Consider the following 23,917-nt stretch of genomic DNA (forward strand, 5'->3'; position numbering starts at 1 on the left):
CTTTTCATTCTTGAAACGTATCAGAATAAAACTACAAGATGGACATCACCGCGCTATACACAATGTAGTTCAAATGTAAAACCACATTTCATGGCAACCTCTGTATTGAATCTCTTACTGGAAATGCACACATGGAGAATCAGCAGGACCCAGGCACTTAGAGAGCTTCCTGATGAGTAACACTTCACTAAAACGTGCTTCTTCTCCTTCATCGAATAAAGACTTACTGTAAATGGAAGTTCAGGTGCTCCTTCCTATTGGCTGAAATGTAACCATTGGCTTCCCGTGACCATTCCAATGCACACAAAGCTGTTTATGGTCATAATTATAAGTGCAAATATTAAACTTCCACCAGTCATGTGTTTCTTTGAAGGGGCTAACGCCGTTGTTTAAAAAAAGAAGAGTGGAACCCCCTAAATATACACTAAACAAAAATATAAACGCAACATGTAAAGTGATGTTCCCATGATCCATGAGCTGATATAAAAGAACCCAGAAATGTTCCATAATTAAAACATCTCTCATTCTGTGCACAAAGGTGTTTACATCCCTCTTACTGAGCCTTTTCCCTTTGCCAAGATAATCCCTCCACCTTACAGGTGTGGCATATCAAGAAGCTGATTAAAGAGCATGCTCATAACACTGGTGCACCTTGTGCTGGGGCCAATAAAAGGACACTCAAATTTAGTTTTCGCATTTTGATGGAGCGTGCAATTGGAATGCTGACTGCAGGAATGTCCACCAGAGCGGTTGCAAGAATTTAATTTCCATTTCCCTTCGATAAACTGCTCCGAACGTTGTTTTAGAGAACTTGTCAGTACGTCCAATCAGCCTCACAACCTCAGACAAAGTGTATGGCGTTGTGTGGGCAAGTGGTTTGCTGATGTCAACTTTGTGAACAGAGTGCCCCATGGTGGCGGTGGGGTTATGGTATGGGCAGGCATAAGCTACAGACAATGAACACCATTGTATTTTATCAATGACAATGGGAATGCACAGAGATACCATGAGATCCGGGGGCCCATTGTCGTACAATTCGTCTACTGCCATCACCTCATGTTTCAGCATTATAATGTACTGCCCCATGTCGCAAGGATCTGTACACAATTCCTGGAAGCTGAAAATGTCCCAGTTTTTTTCCATGGCCTGCATACCCTCCAGACATTTCACCCATGGGGCATGTTTGGGATGCTGTGGATCGACGTGTACGACAGCGTGTTCCAGCTCCCTCCAATATCAAGCAACTTTGCACAGCCATTGAAGAGTGGGATAACATTCCACAAGCCACAATCTACAGCCTGATCAACTCTATGTGAATGAGATGTGTTGCGCTGCATGAGGAAAATGGTGGTCACACCAGATACTGACTGGTTTTCTGATCCATGCCCCTACCATTTATTTTAAAGGTATCTCAAAAACAAATGCATTTCTGTATTCCCAGTCATGTGAAATCCATAGTTTAGGGCCTAATGACAACTTAAATTGGCTGATTTCCTTATATGAACTAACTCATTAAAGTCTTCAATTGTTGTTTATATTTTTGTTCAGTATAATTAGCATAATACAAAAGTCACCATAAAAATCTGTCCATTTAAGAGAGATGTGGAGACCCCTTCAAATTAGTGGATTCGGCTATTTCAGCCCCACCAGTTGCTGAAAGGTATATAGAATCGAGCACACAGCCATGCAATCTCACTGCTCAAACATTGGCAATAGAATGGCCTTACTGAAGAGCTCAGTGACTTTCAACATGGCACCGTCATAGGATGCGACCTTTCCATCAAGTCAGTTTGTCAAATTGCTGCCCCAGTCAACTGTAAGTGCTGTTATTGTGAAGTGGAAACATCTAGGAGCAACAACGGCTCAGCCTGAAGCAGTACCCCACACAAGCTCACAGATCGGAACCTCCGAGTGCTGAATTGCTTAGCGTGTAAAAAATCTTCTGTCCTCAGTTGCAACACTTACTACAGAGTTCCAAACTTCCGCTGGAAGCAATGTCAGCACAATAACTTTTCGTTGGGAGCTCCATGAAATGGGTTTCCATGGCCGAGCAGCCAAGCCGAAGATCCCCATGCGCAATGCCAAAGCTTGCCGCCATTGGACTCTGTAGCAGTAGGAAACGCATTCTCTGGAGTGATGAGTCACGCTTCACCATCTGTCCGACGGAGAAATCTGAGTTTGGCGGATGCCAGGAGAACGCTACCTGCTCCAAAGCATAGTGCCAACTGTAAAGTTAGGTGTAGGAGGAATAATGGCCTGGGGCTTTTTCATGGTTCAGGCTTGGTCCCTTAGTTCCCGTGAAGGGAAATCTTAATGCTACAGCATTCTGTTGTAAAAGTTTGGGGATGGCAATATCCTGTTTCAGCATGACAATTTCCCCGTGCACAACACGAGGTTCTTACAGAAATGCTTTGTCGAGATCGGTGTTGAAGAACTTGACTGGCCTGCACAGAGGCCTGACCTCAACCCCATCGAACACCTTTGGGATGAATTGGAAGGCCGACTGCGAGCCAGGCTTAATCGCCCAACCTCACTAATGCTCATGGCTGAGTGGAAGCAAGTCCTCGCAGAAATGTTCCAACATCTAGTGGAAAGCCTCCCCAGAAAAGTGGAGACTGTTATAGTGGCAAAGGGGGGGACCAAATCCATATTAATGCCCATGATTTTGGAATGAGATGTTCGAGGAGTAGATGTACTACATAACCAAAAGTATGTGGACATCATTTTTTTTTTGCATTGGATGTGTCTCAATCCACCGCATCCGCCGATGTCACACTTCTGCATCTGCGGTGAAAGGTAGCAGAGCTGCAAAACTATTATGACCCTTCTATGGAAAGATGAGACTCATGAACGAGATGGGGTTCTCCGTTTTGCTCTATGACCCCCATAAGTGTCTTGGGACTAGTCTGAATTCAGTACAGCTGATCTGCCAACTTCTGTCTGTAGCGTCCAAACTGTTTGGGCTACACACCAATATGACCCCTCTGTGAAAAGGTGAGACTCTCACAAACATGTCAGTTGTTTTGTTCTAGGATGCACACAAGACTTGTCTTAAGGTCCCTAAGTACCAGTTGAAAAAAATGAATGGAAGTATAAATGGAGACTGTTTAGTGCCCAAAATAAGGGGTTAAATACAACGTAAAAATTATATTTTAAAAAATATATTTAATCTCTCTCAGTTATAGGATAGGCACTTCAGTCCCCCCCAAAAAATCTAAAGGAAGTTTGTTCTGTTGTTCCTTGTAGTGAATCTGCAATTCAATTAGTTTGTATGGGCTAATAGCAGTAAAGACAAAAAAAAGTTGTTAAAACAATTCCATATAGCCTAGCACTTACTACACATTTTATTGCACAAAGAAATTCCAATTACAAAGATATCAGAGAACCATTTGAAATAAATATGACCTCCATTACAGTACATTGTAATTGCAACTTCATGTGTCCTTGTAAAAGAAAGGGTAAACTAAGGAACATTTTTAACTGGGCCACAAACAAATGAGTAACAAATGATTATAGATTCTGTATAGCTCTTCTTCTTGATGGGAGTTCGGTCCAAAGTTCTGTGCTTTCTCATAGTCATATGAGAACATTTCCTTTACCACTGTATTCCAGCAGCAACTATAGGCCAGGATCAGATGTAGTCCTACTTGTCAACTGTCAAGTTCTGTCAACTCCATTTCCCACAATGCCAATTGATAAAGGAGAAGAAGTATCATGCAACTGGACCAGCAAAGCTCCATCAGAGCTACACAGTGAGAGATTATGTCATCGCTGTTGAGGAGTAGGATTCAGGCAGGCAGGACAACAAGTAGATCCCCTCTCTCCGTGTCTCCTGCTGTCCCTTCCTGTCGGTGTCCCTCTCTCCTCTCCTGTGAGGTGGTTTACGATGGGCCCTTGACTCCCTGGGCCTCTTGGCTGGTTGACCCGTCACCCTCAGGGGCTGGTGATGCACCAGTCTCTCCTTCTGAAAGACAAGAGGAAACATGGTCCATTAAAAAACACAGGAACCACAAAGGATATTTTTCCACATAAACTGTTTCATACGGCACAAGTGAAAAGCAAATAAGGTATCGTTTAAAAAAAAAATGGTAATAAATGTGAAAAAAATTCCCAAAAACTGTTGTCATTATGGGGTATTGCAATTTTGGAATAAGGCTGTAACGTAACAAAATGTGGAAAAGGGGAAGAGGTCTGAATACTTTCCAAATGCACTGTATAAGTCTAATATCTATATCCATGTTTTACAGGTATGTCAATTGTAAAGTATTTTTGTCTAATGTATTTTTCATTATATGTCGCCATTGGCGTCGGCTAACGGGGATCCTAATAAAATCATAAACCATAAAGACACCTCCTGGTTATATAGCATATATGCTCACCTGCAGCCTTCAGGTCCATCCCTTCCATGCCTTTGGTTAATTCACTAGTGCTGGCTGCTGCCCCCTGTCCCTGGATGTCAGGTACTGCGTTCCTGCGGCCTGTACGATCACAATTGATGAAGTCAGAGTACGACGTTGTTGTCTCCACATCCATCATCTGTCCATGACCAGAAACCTCATTACACCTGCAGAGAGAGGGATAGAGAAAGTGGGAATGAGAGAGAGAACACAGATGATGCAAAAGGACATCAATACACACTTGGGCTTTTCAAAGTCCTACTACCCTGCCAAACACAGTAGTAGCCTGGTTATGCATCCACCATAGCAGCTGGAACTGTGTAAAAACGGAAAATAAACAGTTTGGTTCTGGTTGACACACTAGTCTGAGGGGTATGACTCTGTCAATGTTGAGCCATACAGGTCTGTGCCATTCTGTAGCAACAGTGAAGGAGTTCATTATTGCCATTTGTATTTCTGCACCGTGGCTAATGGAGCTGGTGTCAGTGTTAACTCACCAACCTAATTACAAAAACAAAAAAACAGGAGCGCTGATCTGGGACACAAACCTTCAAGCCCATCACTCACTTCGGCCGTCTAAAAACTACCCACACAAACAATGCAAGCTTGCAGGAAGTTCCTCTTTATAGGAAATAAGGAGCTTTTATTGAAGTAAAAACACAAGAAGTGATCAATATGAACCAAAGTGTCTGACTGTGCTTATAAAGCCATTCAAAAGGGCGGTGGCCGGCCGGGGAGAGAAAAAAATAAAGAAAATAATGAGTTCAAGTAAAGAGCGTATTGAGCTCAGCTCACATTAGCTATCGATTCCTCCCTGCTCGGTCTTTTTCTTCTTAGCCCATATTAAATTGGGTCATGGATCCTGCCAGGGACTACAACACTGTACAACTGGTGGTTCCTAGGAGAATAGGAGGGTGGAGGAGAAAATAAGCTGCTCCAGAAAGAAAAGACAATCATCTACTTTTCAGAGGGGCCTTTCCTCTGGAAAAGAGATGGAGACTGAATCCATGAGCTGGTTAAACCAGACTGAACGCTGCACTCACCATTGTTTGAAACAACTGTGACATGTAGCAAAAAAAAATGTGGACGCCAAGCTATGAATTTGTTGGCCCGGTGTGTCGGACAATTACAGGCAGCCGAACGAGTGGACCTATCCTACTCCCACACTTCCCTCCTCCTCCAACCACCATTAAGAATCAGCCATGGTTGGCCTATGGTCAAGAGCCTCGTAGTGGCACTCAAAACAGCATTACAAAGAGTTGATAAGAGAACTGAATGTCAATCTCGAGCATAACAAAGTTCTACATAGTTTGATAGTCAAGGTCAGGTCGCCACAAATAAGCAACTTTGCCTGCCAAAAAACAACAACAACGTGTCAACGGATTCAACAAAACATTGAACCCTGAAGAATTCCTGGAGAAAAACTAAGTTGGCAGCAACAGCCTTCTCTCCTTCCATTTGAGCAGTGACACAGTAACCCTGGGTCGGGAGGTTGTCAAACACTCCACTCACATTCCTTTAGTATCACTCAGAGGAACTCATTCAGAACGGCTTCCTCTCTACAGATATTATAAATATTATAATTACCCAGTGTCCGTCGGTATGGGGCAAGGGCAGCTGTGTCTCTGCTGCTTGAAAAAAGAGGAATGAGCTGCAGGGGAGAGAGAGAGAGAGAGAGAGACGAATAGAATTAGATTACTAGAACAGACATTTGCATTCAAGTAAACACTCTGTAATGGGTGGACCGGTGACCTTATTAGTCAAATTGTCATGGTCTGAAAGGTTTTATCCGTCCTCCCCTCCAGGAGAGGACAGCACCCCAGGAAATGTCACTGAGTGTAGGGCTTCCCTGGGCTGATCCAGAGCACTCATCATCCACCCATCAGCTAAGTACCATGACCATGCTTCTCACAAAGAAACATCCAACAATAAAACTAAATACCTCCTCTAATCTATTTTCTCTGCAGACAGAAATTGTGTTTAAAATATACCTTAGATCAACATTAGAAAACTTGCTAATGCAGCACTTTCTCTGTGAAAGATGTTCCGTTGTTGTCTGCCTCGCAACAGCGTTTGGGACCTTATCTAATTGCCATTTTTGTGGTCTCATGAGGACTTACCCACACATGCTGCTTTTCAGCCTCACACACACACACACACACACACACACACACACGATCATTAACAAGCTAGTTTCCATGGAGGGATGTTCTGATGTTCTGCCCTTTAGCACGTTTACTCTGCTCTGTTCCATGCTGCTGTGGAGGCTTAAGAAGGCTGCAGCATCTCATTGAAACTACTGTGTGTGTGTGTGTGTGTGTGTGTTTGTGTGCATAATCTACATAGAGTATACATAGACGTGTTATTATAATGCATGGCACTGTCTGCTTGAGGCAAGCAGTTTGTTACTGTAACCAAGTTCTACCTCAGTTCGCCACTTCACTTTTACTGTAGTCTATGGCTTAACAGTTTGTTTTCCCAGTGCCACAGTTTGAAAGTCACAATGGTAACTCAATACATTAGCCTTAAGGGCTCTCTTTATGTCCTGAAAGGGCAGAGCAGGGGAGGAGAGGAAACTGTACCCAGCTGCAGCTTTTAACATTACCAGAGGTCAAATGTGTGCTTTCAGCCCAGACAAAACACCTTAACTCTCTACGGGAAACGACTACTGTAGAGTGCAGTACCAGTCAGTGTGATCTGTTAGTTTAGCTCAGTGCTCGCTCTACTGCAAGACACTAATGTGTGTTTACAATGTTCTGTGAATCTCTGAGGAAGCTATGATTCTCGGAACAAGAGGCGGAGCTTTCATTGGCTCCATTTACAATACATCACTAGTTGAATTTGTGAGAGGGGGAGAGAGCAACCTGGAATCAGGGGTAGATGTAACATAGTAAACGTAAAGCCGAGAGACTAATTGGTATACGTTACATTTTACATGGCATATATTAATTTGTGGATGTTCATTTCGTATGGTATTTGTTACGAATTGCAATTTGTACAATATGTTACAAAACTTGCTAAATGTATAATATGTTACGAATTCCGATTTGTTGTGGCTAAAGCTGTTAGCTAGGTGGCGAACATTAGCTGGGTTAGGGGTTAAGATTAGGAGTTAGGTAAAAGGGTTAAGGTTACGGGAAGAGTTAGCTAACACGCTAAGTAGTTGCGACGTAACTAAAGAAGTAAGATGAAGTTGTTGCAAAGTTGCTAATTAGACAAAATGCTAAAGTTGTGACGAGATTTGAACACGCAATGTTTAGGTTGCTAGATGTTGGCGTTACACGGCCAACCAACCGTACTTTCGTTTTGGCCTTAAGTAACCTTAGTCCAATCCCCGAGCTGACAAGGCCAAAATCTGTCATTCTGCACCTGAGCAAGGCAGTTAACCCACTGTTCCCTGGGCGCCGTGGATGTCGATCAAGGCAGCCCCCTGCACCACTCTGATTCAAAGGGGTTCGGTTAAACGCAAGACACATTTCAGTTGAAGGCATTCAGTTGTACAACTGACTAGGTACTCCCCTTTTCCCTTACCAAACGTAACATACAGTCTGAGTGTCCTGGCTTTACGTTTACTATGCTACGTCTTTGAAACCAGGCTGGAGCTAGAGAAGGCTCTTGATTGAATAAAAGGCTTTGTTTACAGTATATGAACATCACTGACAAGACAACATGATGTAATAGGACCACCACCACACACACATGCACCAATAATCATCAACAAATTAAATGACATTATATTGGTCACATACACATATTTAGCAGATGTTATTTTATCCTGTGAGATCAGCCAGGGAACCGAATGGATATGAGTCAGCAGAATGTCCATAGTGCTTTCACTGGCCATTAGGGAGAGATGCTGGTCCAATCACACCGGAGCCTTTTAAGCCTGATCACTGTAATAAACTCTACATTACCTGCAATAACCTGCACAAAGAAAAGCCGCCTTGCTGTCTTCTAAACCCCATTAGGGCAATCTCCTGCCCAATTTGAAGTCCGGCAACTATTTCACTGCATTTATTGAGTAGAGGGGAGAAGGCCTAGGCTACACATGACTTAATCCAACTCTCTCATAGCAACAAGCTAATCTTCTGTGACTATTCTTAGCTCCTGCCTGGTTGCTTTGGGGATCTGTTCATTATATTTAAGCTAGAGTAATGGAGAAAAAAAATTACGGTGTAATTATTATAGGCTAAACATGTTAGCTAGACTATAACAATGATCAAAACAAGAGCCCTTCACTTTTAAATAGCAGAACAAAGGGTATGCTTTGCTGATATTGGGATGAGAAACCATAGGAAACCATGTGCAACCAGCTGAGTAGGACACTCAACTTCCCTAATATTCCTGTTAAAACAGGAATGCCAAGTCCAGCCAAACACCAAAAAGCCTTTATAATCAAACCATATGTCACATTCATTCAGACTTTTCAGACAGAAAAAGTTCTACAATTTACCAAAAATAATCTGAAGTAAACAAACATGTTTTATTAAAAAAAAAAAAAATGTTTTGAATTTTACCCCTTTTTCTCCCCAATTTCATGGTATCCAATTGTTTTTAGTAGCCTCATCTTGCCTCATTGCTACAACTCCCGTACGGGCTCGGGAGAGACGAAGGTTGAAAGTCATGTGTCCTCCGATAACACAAACCAACCAAGCCACACTGCTTCTTAACACAGCGCGCATCCAACCCGGAAGCCAGCCGCACCAATGTGTCGGAGGAAACACCGTGCACTGCGCCCGGCCCGCCCCGCCACAGGAGTCGCTGGTGCGTGATGACCTCCAGGGTTATCCCGGGTCACGGCCGGTTACGACAGAGCCTGGGCGCGAACCGAGTCTCTGGTGGCACAGCTGGCGCTGCAGTACAGCGCCCTTAACCACTGCACCACAAACTCCAGTTTTAGAACTCCAAACTCAGTGTGTGTAAAGCAGACAGCAGTCCATCGAGGCTCTCTCCTTCCCCTCCTCGGAGCCAGGGCTTCACCGAGACACTGGGAGTCTGGGTGCTGGCCGTTCTCATTCCGTCAGCAGCTACTGCCTGCCTGTGTTGACTACCAGCCCATTCCACAACACTGAGTTGTAGTATTTCCTCCAGCAACAGGGTTAGCATTGTTGTTCTACACAGCGCTTCCATTTCTTAAATAAATAAAATCAATAAAACAGTGTCTATTGAAAACTGGTGGCGAGTATGTGCTCTGTATATCCTTCCTCTTTTTATGAGGCCGCCGGACTTTGGTGCGAGTACTTCATTTCCCCTGGTAGTAGTGAGAAGTATAAAAGTTAAATCAGAAAGATAGCCTGGTGTGAGTTGAGGGAGAACTTGCAGCAGTTTGCGTTTGTGAAGTAACAAATTCCCTGACTGACACAGGGAGGCTTAGGCTCCAACATCTTTGCCAAGTTTAATTTAGAAGAGTAACTAAGGGCTTTTTCAGAACCTCACAACTGCAGTTGCCCTCATTGCTCCCTGTGGCGCACTATGTAAATCCCTATGTAAATTTAGCCAAATCGTTCCCATAGCTACAGACCTAGCCTATCATTAAGGGATAATACACTACTTAATGCAATCTGTTTTCTCCCTCTTTTGATGCTGAAGAAACCATGTTGATTGGCAATATCCAATTAGCATTTCTTGAACGATCATTTGGATCATTGTGTGTTGGCAATAAGTGGTGGGGTGAGCTGAGCAGTGCTCTGAGGGAGTAACAGTGACAAGGAGACCCAGGGGATGTGGAGTCCTAGTGGGCAGCCTGGTTCGTGTTCAGCAGCGCACGCTGTAGCAAAACATTTTGCAACAGTAAACAAAATCTTTGATCTTATTGGACAAGTTCCACTGGTAATTTACTGTTTCAAAGGGACTGTTTCAAACAACACAATCATTCTGCTTTAGGACCTTCAGCTGGAGGATGACATCACTGGGCTTCACCCGTCGTCCCTCACATGACTCACCACATCTCAGGAAGTCCTTCATAACTTCCACATATTCTCAAGGCGCCTAATCAACTAACACAGCTTCCCTGAAAAACTTGCTGCTCCCAGGCGCACTGAATAAAAATCAACCTCATCTACTATAACACACCAATGGCAGGCCTGACATCCACTCGCGTTATGGAATTTTGACTACCTGGAAACTCATACATTAATTAACATCTAAACAGCCTTTTGAATCTTTTAAAATCCTAGTAGGCCAAAGATCCTGAGGACGTCAAACTAACACAAAGTGTAATATTAATCTTGCTTCATAGGTTCTTCAAGGCATTTCAGAATCCTCCTTGATGCCCAAAACCAGAAGGCAAAGTTAAGGTCATGAACAAGAATAAAATAGTCTCACAATACAGGTAGAATACATTCTTTACAGTAGGCCATTCTGTTCTCTATGTTGGCCTAGTTCAGTGTGTTACAGGCTACCGAAAGCTAGGTCAATATCAGTGCCTGTGGACCACGGCCTTAATGCATTATAACAATGTAGGGCCCGTGGAGATGCATAATGGTTGGTCTTCTCACAATGCAACCACACCACATGACCACAATGGAATAAAGTGACTTCCATCTTGAGGGCAAAGCAGCACAAAAGCAGAAAGTGTATAGTACCTCTGGTGAATGAATGTCCTCCATGAGTGGAAATAGAGAGGAGAAAGGAGCTGTACAATTAAATAAGCTTTTCTATTCTCTTCTCCAGAATACATTAGAGGGATACGTGTGCAGATTACCCTATAACCCTGCTCCACTTTTTGTAGGCACTAAACGAGGCTAACTCCACCCTGGCTCAGTGTCCAAAGCCTATGGGGAAAATAATAGGTGTTTAGGTTAAATGACTAAAATAAAGCCTGTGGTAAACACAGGCTGAGGAGATCTTATAAGTTGTGTTCTATAAAATAATCTTTATCGGCTAACGTCAGCTAAACAATTAAAACGCTAACGATGTGCTAACATTTAAACAATAAAACTATAATTCTGGTTGCATGCCTTTCACGTCTAGCTAACAGGCTTCGCTTGCCTTATCAGACGGCCTCAATGTCTCCTCTGGACAACATTGTTCAGGAAGCGATAAAACGAGCACCTTCCCCCTGAAGAGATATGGTTGCAGCCTGGAGTAAATCAACATACTATCCTTGCGTTTTTGTTCAAGCTGGTAAGCAGAAAGCTAACTAAACTAACTAGCTTTTTGTCAGACTAGTTTGCGTGGTCCGCGTTGTAACGTGAAAAAATACGCGACTAATGTTGTAGTTCCATCCATCCATCTCTGGCCGTTAGCGACTAATTAGTAAATAGCTTGAGCACATAAAGGCTTCATAATTCATAAAAAGTTCATGTTAACTGACTGATATATCATAGAACAAAACATACAAGATCTTCTAAGCCTGTGTTAACCTCAGACCTTATTTTCGGCGTATATCCCAAAACACTATTCTTTTCCCCATTAATTTCCCCCACAGGAATAGCCAACGAACCAGAGGTAGAAAATACTAACTTTACTTCAGTTTTTTTAGGACTACAAGCTGGCGAGCTCTATAAGTGTACTGTAGCAACATGGCCTGCCAGACCTATAGAGCAAGGGGCTTCCCCAGTCCGTGTGTACGTGTGGAGGACAGCCACAAATCACAGCTGAGGCTGAGTCAGAAGCAGGTGTTAACAGCTTTAGAAGAAAACTGCTGATGTTAACAGTCCAAAGAACTCACTCATCTCTGGACGTCATAGAAAAGCTGCATTCATATTGGAACTGGTTCCCCCCCATGCTGCTAAATCACCATCGATTTACCATCGTAAATCAAAATGTTTAATGGGGATTAAAACATTTTTTATGTACTTTTGAGACAGACTGGGAGGATAAGCAAAAGGCACAATCACTTACACTCTCCTCTTTTCTGTTGCAGAATGAGTTTATAGGAAAAAGCTAACGAGTCAGGACACCCATATGGTGAGGCACAGGGGTGCTTCTGAAATGGCAATCTATTCCACATACGGCTCTGGTCAAAAGTAGTGCACTATATGGGAAATAGGGTGCCATTTTGGATGCGATCAGAAACTCACTGGAGAAGATAATGTTTCTGATATGAAATAGAAAAAAAATCTCTGAAGTTCTCCTGAAGAAATGTTCCTAAAACAACAGTGACTAAAACAACCGTGACAGAAAGTACAATTTGTGCTGCTTTTCTTTAGAGTAAATGTCATCGTGCTATCTTTCTAAGCCAGCTAAACAAACACAGATCTGTTTCTGCCAAATGAAATATGATATGGCCTACCTAACAATGCTGAACATGTCATACTCAACTTTACTCTTGCACATGTTTTTTTTTTAACAAACATTTACCAATAATCCCCGTTTGTTACTTTAAGTTGAATGCACATGTATAGGTGTCAAGCAGAGCCCAGGTTTCCACGACAACAATTTAGGAGTGTTTTAATGACGCATCTTCCCTTCAACAGCAGAAACCACTTTGTTACCAATTATTTTTCACTAGTCTTGTTCAACTAAAAATGTCTCATCTCCACTTTTTAAGTCACTCAAACAAAACGATTTTGAGGTACATTTATAAAATATTTTGTCATAGGTGCATATATATAATCTAATAAATTATATCCATAAACATTTTTATATATATACATTTTTTTCTCTGACCATGTGGATTATTTATCTTTAAGCTCCCATACTGATAATATATATATATATATCACAGCTCTCACTATATCTCATATAGAGAGATAGAGATATAATAATAATAATAATATATATCAGTATGGGAGCTTAAAGATAAATAATCCACATGGTCAGAGAAAAAATATAATCTATATATATATTAAAAAAAAAATTGTTCAGTGGGGCAAAATGCCCCCAGGGCAATCAACACAAGTCAAATGGTACCTATATTAGCATTTTCCAAATCATGTCCAAATCATCTAAGTAACATTGAGTTACACAATCAACAGATATTTTAGGATGATTTGGACAAAAACAATGTCAAACTAAATTAATAGTGACATGTGCAATTTTTTTCTGTCAGAAAACAGACATTTCCCTTAAGGGGGACCGTTTCCCCCGAGTTACCTTACTGATAGGACAGAAAGAAAAAAAAGGAGTGCTGCTCTCTGATCAGCTTTCTCTATTCAAAACTTACCTTAACATTATAATTATTTCACAATACTAATGACGGATCAGCTCCTAGAGAGATATTGCCACCTTCGGCTGCAAATATTGAAGTGGCTTATTCTAATTCTTACTCAATAAAAATGCACAAAATCACAGATTTGGCACATCATTGAGCACGTTAGGCTACACACATCATGAAAAATAGAGACAAATTACACAGTAGCCTACAAGTAGCAAAATAGTGATTGAACATGAAATATATTTCAATATGATTGAAAAAGGCCAATACCGTTTATTTCAATGCAGTCATATCGGATTTCATTTGAAGCTTCTCTTTAAATGCTGCTTGTTTGTATAAATTGCAAAGACATTGGCAACTGTGTGTTTGTAGTCAACTTCGTTCTAAAGTTATCAGAGGTCACAGAGAGAAGGCTAAATGTGATTCTATGTTTAGCAGAGATCTTCTGTGTATGAAGTGAAGCGGGGGGGGCAAATAAGCATCTAGTGACGCACAGCTGTTCTATGAGTGGACTGAGGCAGGCGTAAGATAACGAGTATTTTCAAGTGAAGCGATAAAGGGAAATTTAAAAAATGGTCAACTTCATATTCATTATTTGCATCACTACCTGAATATCAACATACTGTATGTGAAAATGGCACATCTATATTTTGTAGTGCAATTAGTATGCAATTAACAGGCGATACCTACTCATAATTGGTTAAAATTACAGGATGCACACAGATGTCATTGGAAACACTTATCGTCTATCTTTTTTACTACAAAACATAGGAACACTCCATTTTCACACATGTTGATGTCGGGGTGATGCTGGAGATGATGAATATGAAGTTGAAACACTGACATTTCCCTTTAATACCGATGATTTTGGGAAACAGCTCTGAGATTTAATGATGCTCCTACGAAAGGTTCTAACGGTCAACTTACATGCTGACCACACCACTCGCATTGCAAAATAAAATGCACACAATACATATTATTTAATCATTGCACCCACACTGCTCACGAGCGTCTGCATGGCCAGGCACTAAAATAGCTTCTATTTGTGATGCGCAATGCGCTGAAAGTCCGGCCTCTCACATCTCCTCATTGGTTGTTAGTAGCACATACACACGTGGGTAATTGAAAGATGAACTGAGGTTCCTGAATGGTGCAGCGGTCTAAGGCACTGCATCTTAGTGCTAGAGACTTCACTACAGACACCCTGGTTTGAATCCAGGCTGTATCATAACCGTCCGTGATTGGGAGTCCAATAGGGCAGCGCACAATTGGCCCAGCGTCATTCGGGTTTGGCCGGTGTAGGCCGTCATTGTAAATAAGAAATTCTTCTTAACTGACTTGCCTAGTTAAATAAAGGTTTTTTTAAAAAACTGAGGTCCACACTCCAGTCGGTTGTGATAACGCACCGAAAATTGGTGGCCAACCGCCATATAATGTCCAAAATATGAAGAAGCCTGAAGGAAGGAGAGACGACTGGAAGCCGTTTTATCTGTGGATTAATTGTCGGAGTAGAGGACCTTGTGCATTTTAGGTCAAATAACAACCCAATGTTTATATCCCAGGACAAATGAGCTAGCGACAGCAAGCTAGCTAGCTAAATTGCCATACATGCTTAATGCTTTTCGACCAGTCCCCAAATTAATATAATTGGTTCAGAGTTTGTTTTGATATTTCAACCCGAATGTCCTGATCGCGTCCGGTGTGGGTGGACAAAATCAAATTGCGCACGATGGCGCACGCGGTCTGGTCAGCATGTTCGCCTTAAGATGTTTTTTTGGGGGGGAAACCGAACACAGGCGACATTGCAAAGACGAGACAAGCAGATAACTCTGAGAAGGAGTCAAGAGAGTGGGAATATTTAGACTTCCCTTTAGCTCTGTTCACTATCACGGTGGTAGAAAGGGATCATGGTGACAGACTAAGTATATTTCTGCTCCCATATTTAACATACAACTCTGCTAGAGTTGTTTATGGACTGGCTTCTCCAAACCACCCCGTCAGACTTAAAAGTAAAAAGAGGATGGGACTGAACAGGACCACCATGCTTTACTTCTTAGAATAAACAAGGGGAGGGAAGAGAGGAAAGAATGCATGTTTATTATTGTGGTTGTGGCCAAATAAGGCAATCTGTTATTGGATCATACTGGAAAACACCCTGTTATGCATGCATGTGTATAGCGACTGAACTGGCATCTACACAAAACAACTAGTAGGTTGCAGCCTTTTTTCAACATCTGTTACTATAAAGGTCCTCCCCAACCAAACTGAACACATCTCAAATCACTTACCAGGGCTAAAACATATCCACAGCTGCACCAGGTCTCGCAGCCACAGCCTTGTCCTCTCCAACAAATCTACCAGGATGTGGATGTCCAGTGATTCGATTTGCTTTGTAAAGAATGAGGAGGGTGGAAGTGAAGGCACAACATTCCCCGTAAGCAGCAAGTCTTGAAACAGCAAACTCGGGTCACCATTATGGTTTGTTAGAAGTAATCAAACCACCTCTTTTCTATAATAACTACTAATGTAGTACATGAAGATTATTGAGAAATGTAATCTTAGTTGCTAGTTATTTACTCAGGTTACCCAGTCATGTTAATGAGTTTTTAAAGTCAATCATTAGCATTATTCTAAGAGGGCCTCAATCATACCCGCTTAGCACTAACTAACCAACCCTTTACATGTTCTTAATGACTAAGCCTAACTAGTTATTTTGCTAAACCAATTAGCATCTAGACTTCCTGAAAAAGTTTGAAAACACAAAGTGATGTGTAATATGAAAATCATGACTCAACTTAACTAAAGTAATGCCACGATTAAGTTAGAGACTTAAGAAGCAGCAAACAAGCACATTCGGACAAATCTTAAGTCTGGTCTACAGACGAGGTGTGTGTACGCGTATCTATGATGTCTTTGTGCAGTAAAATACATTTATCTTCCTGCCAGTCATTTGGTCATGAGAAAGTGAAGGAGCTAAAAACAGACACACAACCAATGGTCCTCCAGTCTGGTCTAACTACAGAGCATATGCTCTACAAGTCCATCAAATTTTCAGAGAGGGCTCACTAGTAATTTTGAAGGTAAAATAAATTATGAGCACCACCAACACAGTGAATGGGAAAATGGATTCAAAGAGAACTCTGCTGGTGATTTGCTGAATGTACGCTACTAAAAGGAGGGCTGCGATTGGTTAATGACATACACTACCGGTCAAAAGTTTTAGAACACCTACTCATTCAAGGGTTTTTCTTTATTTTTACTATTTCCTACATTGTAGAATAATAGTGAAGACATCAAAACTACGAAATAACATATGGAATCAGGCAGAAACCAAAAGAAAAAAAAAAGTGTTAAATCAAAATATATAAGATTTGAGATTCTTCTTTGCCTTGATGACTGCTTTCCACACTCTTGGTATTCTCTCAACCAGTTTCATGAGGTAGTCTTTCTGGAATGCATTTCAATTAACAGGTCGGCCTTGTTAAAAGTTAAATTCCACAAATTATTTCCTTCTTAATGCGTTTGAGCCAATCGGTTGTGTTGTGACTAGAGGTCGACCGATTATGATTTTTCAAAGCCAATACCGATTATTGGAAGACCCCAAAAAAAGCTGATACCGATTAAAATCGGCCGATTTGTATTTATTTTTTATTTGTAATAATGACAATTACAACAATACTGAATGACCACTTATTTTAACTTAATATAATACATCAATATAATACATCAATAAAATAAGTTTAGCCTCAAATAAATAATGAAACATGTTCAATTTTGTTTAAATAATGCAAAAACAAAGTGTTGGAGAAGAAAGAAAAAGCGCAATATGTGCCATGTAAGAAAGCTAACGTTTAAGTTCCTTGCTCAGAACATGAGAACATATGAAAGCTGGTGGTTCCTTTTAACATGAGTCGTCAATATTCCCAGGTAAAAACTTTTAGGTTGTAGTTATTATAGGAATTATAGGACTATTTCTCTCTATACGATTTGTATTTCAAATACCTTTGACTATTAGATGTTCTTATAGGCACTTTAGTATTGCCAGTGTAACAGTATAGCTTCCGTCCCTCTCCTCGCTCCTACCTGGGCTCGAACCAGGCACACATCGACAACAGCCACCCTCGAAGCAGCGTTACCCATGCAGAGCAAGGGGAACAACCACTCAAAGTCTCAGAGCAAGTGACGTTTGAAACGCTATTAGCGCGCACCCCGCTAACTAGCTAGCCATTTCACATCGGTTACACCAGCCTCATCTCGGGAGTTGATAGGCTTGAAGTCATAAACAGCGCAATGCTTGAAGCACAGAAAAGACCTGCTGGCAAAACACACAAAAGTGCTGTTTGAATGAATGCTTACGAGCCTGCTGCTGCCTACCACCGCTCAGTCAGACTGCTCTATCAAATCATAGACTTAATTATAACATAACAACACACAGAAATACGAGCCTTAGGTCATTAATATGGTCAAATCCAGAAACTATCATCTCGAAAACAAGACGTTTATTCTTTCAGTGAAATACGGAACCGTTCCGTATTTTATCTAACGGGTGGCATCCATAAGTCTAAATATTCCTGTTACATTGCACAACGTTAAATGTTATGTCATAATTCCGTAATATTCTGGCAAATTAGGCGGCCCAAACTGTTGCATATACCCTGATTCTGCATGAAATTCACGCAAGAGAAGTGACACAATTTCACCTTGTTAATATTGCCTGCTAACCTGGATTTCTTGTAGATAAATATGCAGGTTTAAAAATATATACTTGTGTTTTGATTTTAAGAAAGGCATTGATGTTTATGGTTAGGTACACATTGGAGCAACGACAGTCCTTTTTCACGAATACGCACCGCATCGATTATATGCACCGCAGGACACGCTAGATAAACTAGTAATATCATCAACCATGTGTAGTTAACTAGTGATTATGATTGATTGATTGATTGTTTTTTATAAGATAAGTTTAATGCTGGCTAACAACTTACCTTGGCTTAGTGCATTCGCGTAACAGGCAGGCTCCTCATGGAGTGCAACGAGAGGCAGGTGGTTATAAGCGTTGGACTAGTTAACTAAGGTTGCAAGATTGGAACCCCGAGCTGACAAGGTAAAAATCTGTCGTTCTGCCCCTGAACAAGGCAGTTAACCCACCGTTCCTAGGCCGTCATTGAAAATAAGAATGTGTTAACTGACTTGCCTAGTTAAATAAAGATTAAATAAAGGTGTAAAAAATAAATAAATAATAATCTGCCAAATCGCTGTCCAAAAATACAGATATCCAATTTGTTATGAAAGCTTGAAGTCGACCTCTAGTTGTGACAAGGTAGGGGGTATACAGAAGATAGCCCTATATGGTAAAAGACCAAGTACATATTATGGCAAGAACAGATCAAATAAGCAAAGAGAAACGAGAGTCCACCATTACTTTAAGACATGAAGGTCAGTCAATACGGAACATTTTAAGAACTTCGAAAGCTTCTTCAAGTGCAGTCGCAAAAACCATCAATTGTACTCATGAGGATCGCCACAGGAATGGAGGAACCAGAGTTACCTCTGCCGCAAACGATAAGTTAATGAGAGTTACCAGCCTCAGAAATTGCAGCCCAAAGAAATGCTTCAGAGTTCAAGTAACAGACACATCTCAACATCAACTGTGAGTCAGGCGTTCATGGTAGAATTGCTGCAAAGAAACCACTACTGAAGGACACCAATAAGAAGAAGAGACTTGCTTGGGCCAAGAAACAAGAACAATGGACGTTAGACCGGTTGAAATTTGTCCTTTGTTCTGGAGTCCAAATTGAAGATTTTTGGTGCCAACCACATCTTTGTGAGACGCGGTGTGGGTGCTTTGCTGGTGACACTGTCTGTGATTTATTTTGAATTCAAGGCACACCACATCATTCTGCAGCAATACGCCATCCCAACTGGATTGGGCTTAGTGGGACTTTCATTTGTTTTTCAACAGGACAATGACCCAACACACCTCCAGGCTATGTAAGGGCTATTTGTCCAAGAAGGAGAGTGATGGAGTACTGCATCAGATGACCTGGCCTCCACAATCCCCCGACCAACCAAATTGAGATAGTTTGGGATGAGTCGGATCGCAAAGTGGAAAGGAAAAGGAGCCAAGAAGTGCTCAGCATATGTGAGAACTCCTAGAATGTTGGAAAAGCATTCCAGGTGAAGCTGGTTGAGAGAATGCCAAGTGTGCAAAGCTGTCATCAAGGCAAAGGGTGGCTATTTGAAGAATCTCAAATATATTTAGATTTGTTTAACACTTGTTTGGTTACGATATGATTCCATATGTGTTGTTTCATAGTTTTGATGTCTTGACTATTATTCTACAATGTAGGAAATAGTACAACAATAAAGAAAAACCCTTGAATGAGTAGGTGTTCTAAAACTTTTGACCGGTGGTGTATGACATATTTTATACGTAGAATATCTTTAATAGTACCTGAGAGCCCACTATGGAAATGTAACACGTCTAAAGAGTATTTTGTTCCAAACAATATGTCTAAAAAAGGTACTTTTCCGATAGTAATATGAATGTTTAATGTTGAAAAAATGTATGTGAAAATTGTTATTTAAGAATCTGGACATACTCCATATTTGAGAGCACACGATAAGGAGTATAATGACACCAAGATGTTGTCTGTATCATGTACAGTTCACAGATCATAGGGTCTTGCATGTATAGCTCTAAAAGGGTCTAAAATGGCCACTTTCATCATGATTTTCTCAAACACTGTGACACAAATGTAAAAAATATGTAAAACGTCCTTCCTCCCAATTAGGTTCCTCTGTGAGAATTGCCAGAACAACCAGAGACACCAAAAATAAGCCTATCCTGGCGTGGGATCACCCACGTAACCAGATTTACACCAGAGATGTGCTTCCTGAGGGAAGAAAGTGATGGCCACCACACCCAAAACGATAAACAACCATACACAACAACCCAACGAAACACACACACACACACACAGTACTTTACACTCGCCCAGAGTAGGCCTACTCTACAGTGGATTCAATCTGAATTTTTCCTGGCTTATAATGTTATAGTTACCTTGGCAGCTATCAACATACACACAGATATGACATCCATTAGCTGAAGTGGGAGTTGTAAAAGAAAGAAGAGAGTGGTTCTGCTGGTGCTACTGCAGATACACAGTACAGGCTTACAGCACATTAGCATTATTGTTGATCTATGAAGCCTTAACTTCCTCTGAAAGATAGAAAATGACTCATGCTTTTCACCCCTGGTCTTAAAGGTGTGTGCAGGCTTTTGTCCAAGTTCATATCATCTGATTCAGCTAATGGTCTTGTTTATCAAGTGATTGTGCTGCTGGCCTTGGTACAAAACCCTGCAAATACACATGGCATCCCTACAGATCCAAGAGGGAACATTGACCAAAGCAAGAGGGCTAGCAGAAACATGCAGAGGGTGTATCCACTAGAAACCAAACGACAAGTGAACTTGTCCACTAAGAAATTGTTTTTTGGTTACAGTTCGCACTAATTAATACACCCCAGGTTCACTGGGGCCTCCCTTCATCTACTACTGGGTCAATAGGCAACATCTCTATTTACACCAATACACCCAAATGATAATCATGTGTTCATACAGATAACCAGATACAGCAGTACCTGTTCACAAGAAATCCCCCTGTCAAGGCAAATTGTAAACTGCATATGCAAATGTGATGATCAAATGTGATGATCAATGTGATGATGTGATGTTATTATTATTATTATTATTATTATTATTATTATTATCATGATCATGATCTTAACAGAGGGTATTTGTTGAGAATGGTTATTTTAAAGAGGACTATGTGAAAACACCAATAGCAATCCTCTTTAAAGTGAACTCTTGGGGTAAACAAAAATAATTAATAAAATAATAAAAACGCTGTTCTCTTTGTATTGATGCTGCCCTTGCCTTTGAAAGAGGACTCAACTCTTTTCCCAGTTTACTTCACCATTTTGTGGTCCGAGTCCCCTTTGCATTCACTATGTTTAGAAAGGAACCAATATTTTGTTTCCAACATTCACTCAATGCAGGACAAGCCATTCCGTCAGAACGTGTTATTGGACAGCTAGATATACCTACTTACATTTTGGAAGCTAATAGATGGCGCTTATTATTTGACCCTGCTTGGCCATGTATGAACGTTTGAACATGTACTAAATCTCCACCCGGCACAGCCAGAAGAGGACTGGCCACCCCTCAGAGCCTGGTTCCTCTAGGTTTCTTCCTAGGTTCCTTTACCTTAACCATTTAAACTGTCAACTTCAATGGGGTCCCAGGAATCCCAGATAGCAATTGCCTTTATTTTGTACGCTATTTTGTGACTCTCACCAAATATGTTGTCTTCTCACACTATTCAAACCCCACAATCGCATAAACAGTTTATGAAGCTCGCTTAACATATAGAACACATAGTGCAAACTAATAATCTGAATGTATTAATGTATCAAAACGACACATATATTTCGGAATTTCTGTGCATCCAGGCGCTAAGTTGACAGTCGCTAACCAATATCCCAAAACAGCACACGTTTTTTTCGAAGTTCATTTGGAATGTTCACACTGCACACAAAACATGACTCGAACTGCACTGACTTCAAACAAATTGGCTGATTGTGCCAAGTGTGAAAACGCCCATTCTTTTGAATCTGTCATTGTACAGGATCAGTTTTATCGGTGCTGAAAGCTGAACTTATTTATGTGTTTACCTGATTATGGTGCGCAATACGCAAAACTGAATCGAATGTTGAAATATTGGACGAGTACATAAATCGCCCAGAATACTGAGAGAATAATAGGCATTGATAGGCTATTTCACCAGACGACAGTACTTTCGGGTCAGATAATATAGCCGCTATAGATAGGAACTCCAATGAGCAAAGAAACAAATAAAACGTCCCTCAAATCCCCAAATGCTTGTCACTTTGACGAACACACGGCCTGCATCAACATAAGAAGTGTAGGCTAATTGCTCTTAGTCTAAAAGCACATCGGCCGAGGTCGTGCCGCTACAATCATTTTCACAACAATGTGTTATACTGTAACCAAAATACACACTACTAACCTTGATTCGCAAGCCTTTCTTGTCTACTTGTTACAATCGGATCAAACACCAATTAAGTTTCCGGGATCATCTGCAACACGTAGTGTAAATCTTATAAGGACGTTGGTCTGGATTAGTGATAAAAAAGTATCCGAAAGCGGGATGTTTCTCTGGGAACCTCAGGGAAACAATGAGGGAAGGGTACTTCTCAAACAGCTGTTTCCAAAATGGAGTTAGCCACCCCACAGCCAATCAAACACCGTCTTGTGTTTCAGGCGTATTATTGTCTTGTGTTCTGTTCTGGGCCCGGTTTCCCGATATCGATGGAATTTAGTCTTTTCGTGATCTTTCCTACAACGGACCGAAATATTTAGGCAGAGAAAACGGTCGTTGTTGGACCATGTGTCAATACTGACAGGATCGAAATAAATGGAGTGCTGCTCTCAGATTAAAATATTTCCTTAACATATAAAACGTTTAAAATTGATTTAACACACGAATCTTTAGGGGGCATTCTGCCCAATAGACAGGTGCGTTTTGCCCTTATAGTGGCGCAAATAACAACATAAATTGTCCACTTTTTTCCCTTCAAAATGTTGTTGCCTAAGGATAGCCAGTATGCACATATCTAAATCTTACCAAAAGTAGCTTTTTTTTCTAGCCTCCTTTTTTCAATTTTCGCCTAAAAGACATACCCAAATCTAACGGCCTGTAGCTCAGGCCCTGAAGCAAGGATGTGCGTATACTTGGTACCATTTGAAAGGAAACACTTTGAAGTTTGTGGAAATGTGAATGTAGGAGAATATAACACAATAGATCTGGTAGAAGAAAATACAAAGAAAAAAACAACCAGTGTTTTTTTACCACCATCTTTGAAATGCAAGAGAAAGGTCACGGTAATAGTGGTTGTAATTGTCCACAAGTGTCCACAAGATGGCAGCAGTGCATGTGCAACGTTTCAGATGGATAACTTGAAGTGTGACTGAACCTCAAGACTTTTAGTGTGAAGTCCCCAGGTACATTTGGAAAAATCGTGAAGGAGACATTCACATTAATATTACATTTTTCTGCAAGAATATCGTCAAATCAGTATACTTGGACTTTGATTTAGCTTTCCAAGTATTAGTAGCCATATCATAAGCTCAAAATTTGCAAAACAAACAGTTTTCATAACTTCATAAGTCTGAAAGTCCTTGTAATTTTTATCCAAAATGAAAAGGCATGTTAGTAGCTACATTTTACAACATATACATGGTGTCCAGATACTTCCATAAAGCCAGCTCATTGACTATCTAGCTAGCTTTGCTTGGCCCCGATTGGTGCTTATTTGACAAAGATACAGTCATTCA

The 23,917-nt window shown here is 41.0% G+C and overlaps 1 protein-coding gene across 2 annotated transcripts; it reads right to left on the reverse strand.

Annotated features, from left to right (window-relative positions):
- Positions 1-3,321: 3,321 nt before the first annotated feature.
- LOC118360041 (cAMP-dependent protein kinase inhibitor gamma) lies at positions 3,322-22,877 on the reverse strand. Of its 2 annotated transcripts, XM_035739090.2 has the most exons (5): positions 22,590-22,877; positions 15,786-15,885; positions 5,985-6,048; positions 4,380-4,564; positions 3,322-3,964 (listed from the first exon to the last, which is right to left on the reverse strand). In XM_035739090.2, the coding sequence occupies exons 4-5, from the start codon at positions 4,534-4,536 to the stop codon at positions 3,882-3,884; spliced, it is 240 nt and encodes a 79-aa protein (XP_035594983.1). In that variant the 5' UTR covers positions 4,537-4,564; positions 5,985-6,048; positions 15,786-15,885; positions 22,590-22,877; the 3' UTR covers positions 3,322-3,881. The 2 variants fall into 2 exon arrangements, with proteins under 2 accessions (XP_035594983.1, XP_035594982.1); XM_035739089.2 differs by lacking the exon at positions 15,786-15,885 and having other exon boundaries at positions 22,590-22,873.
- Positions 22,878-23,917: the final 1,040 nt, after the last annotated feature.

This window comes from Oncorhynchus keta, chromosome 27, assembly GCF_023373465.1.
Source record: "Oncorhynchus keta strain PuntledgeMale-10-30-2019 chromosome 27, Oket_V2, whole genome shotgun sequence".
NCBI classification, from domain to species: domain Eukaryota; kingdom Metazoa; phylum Chordata; class Actinopteri; order Salmoniformes; family Salmonidae; genus Oncorhynchus; species Oncorhynchus keta.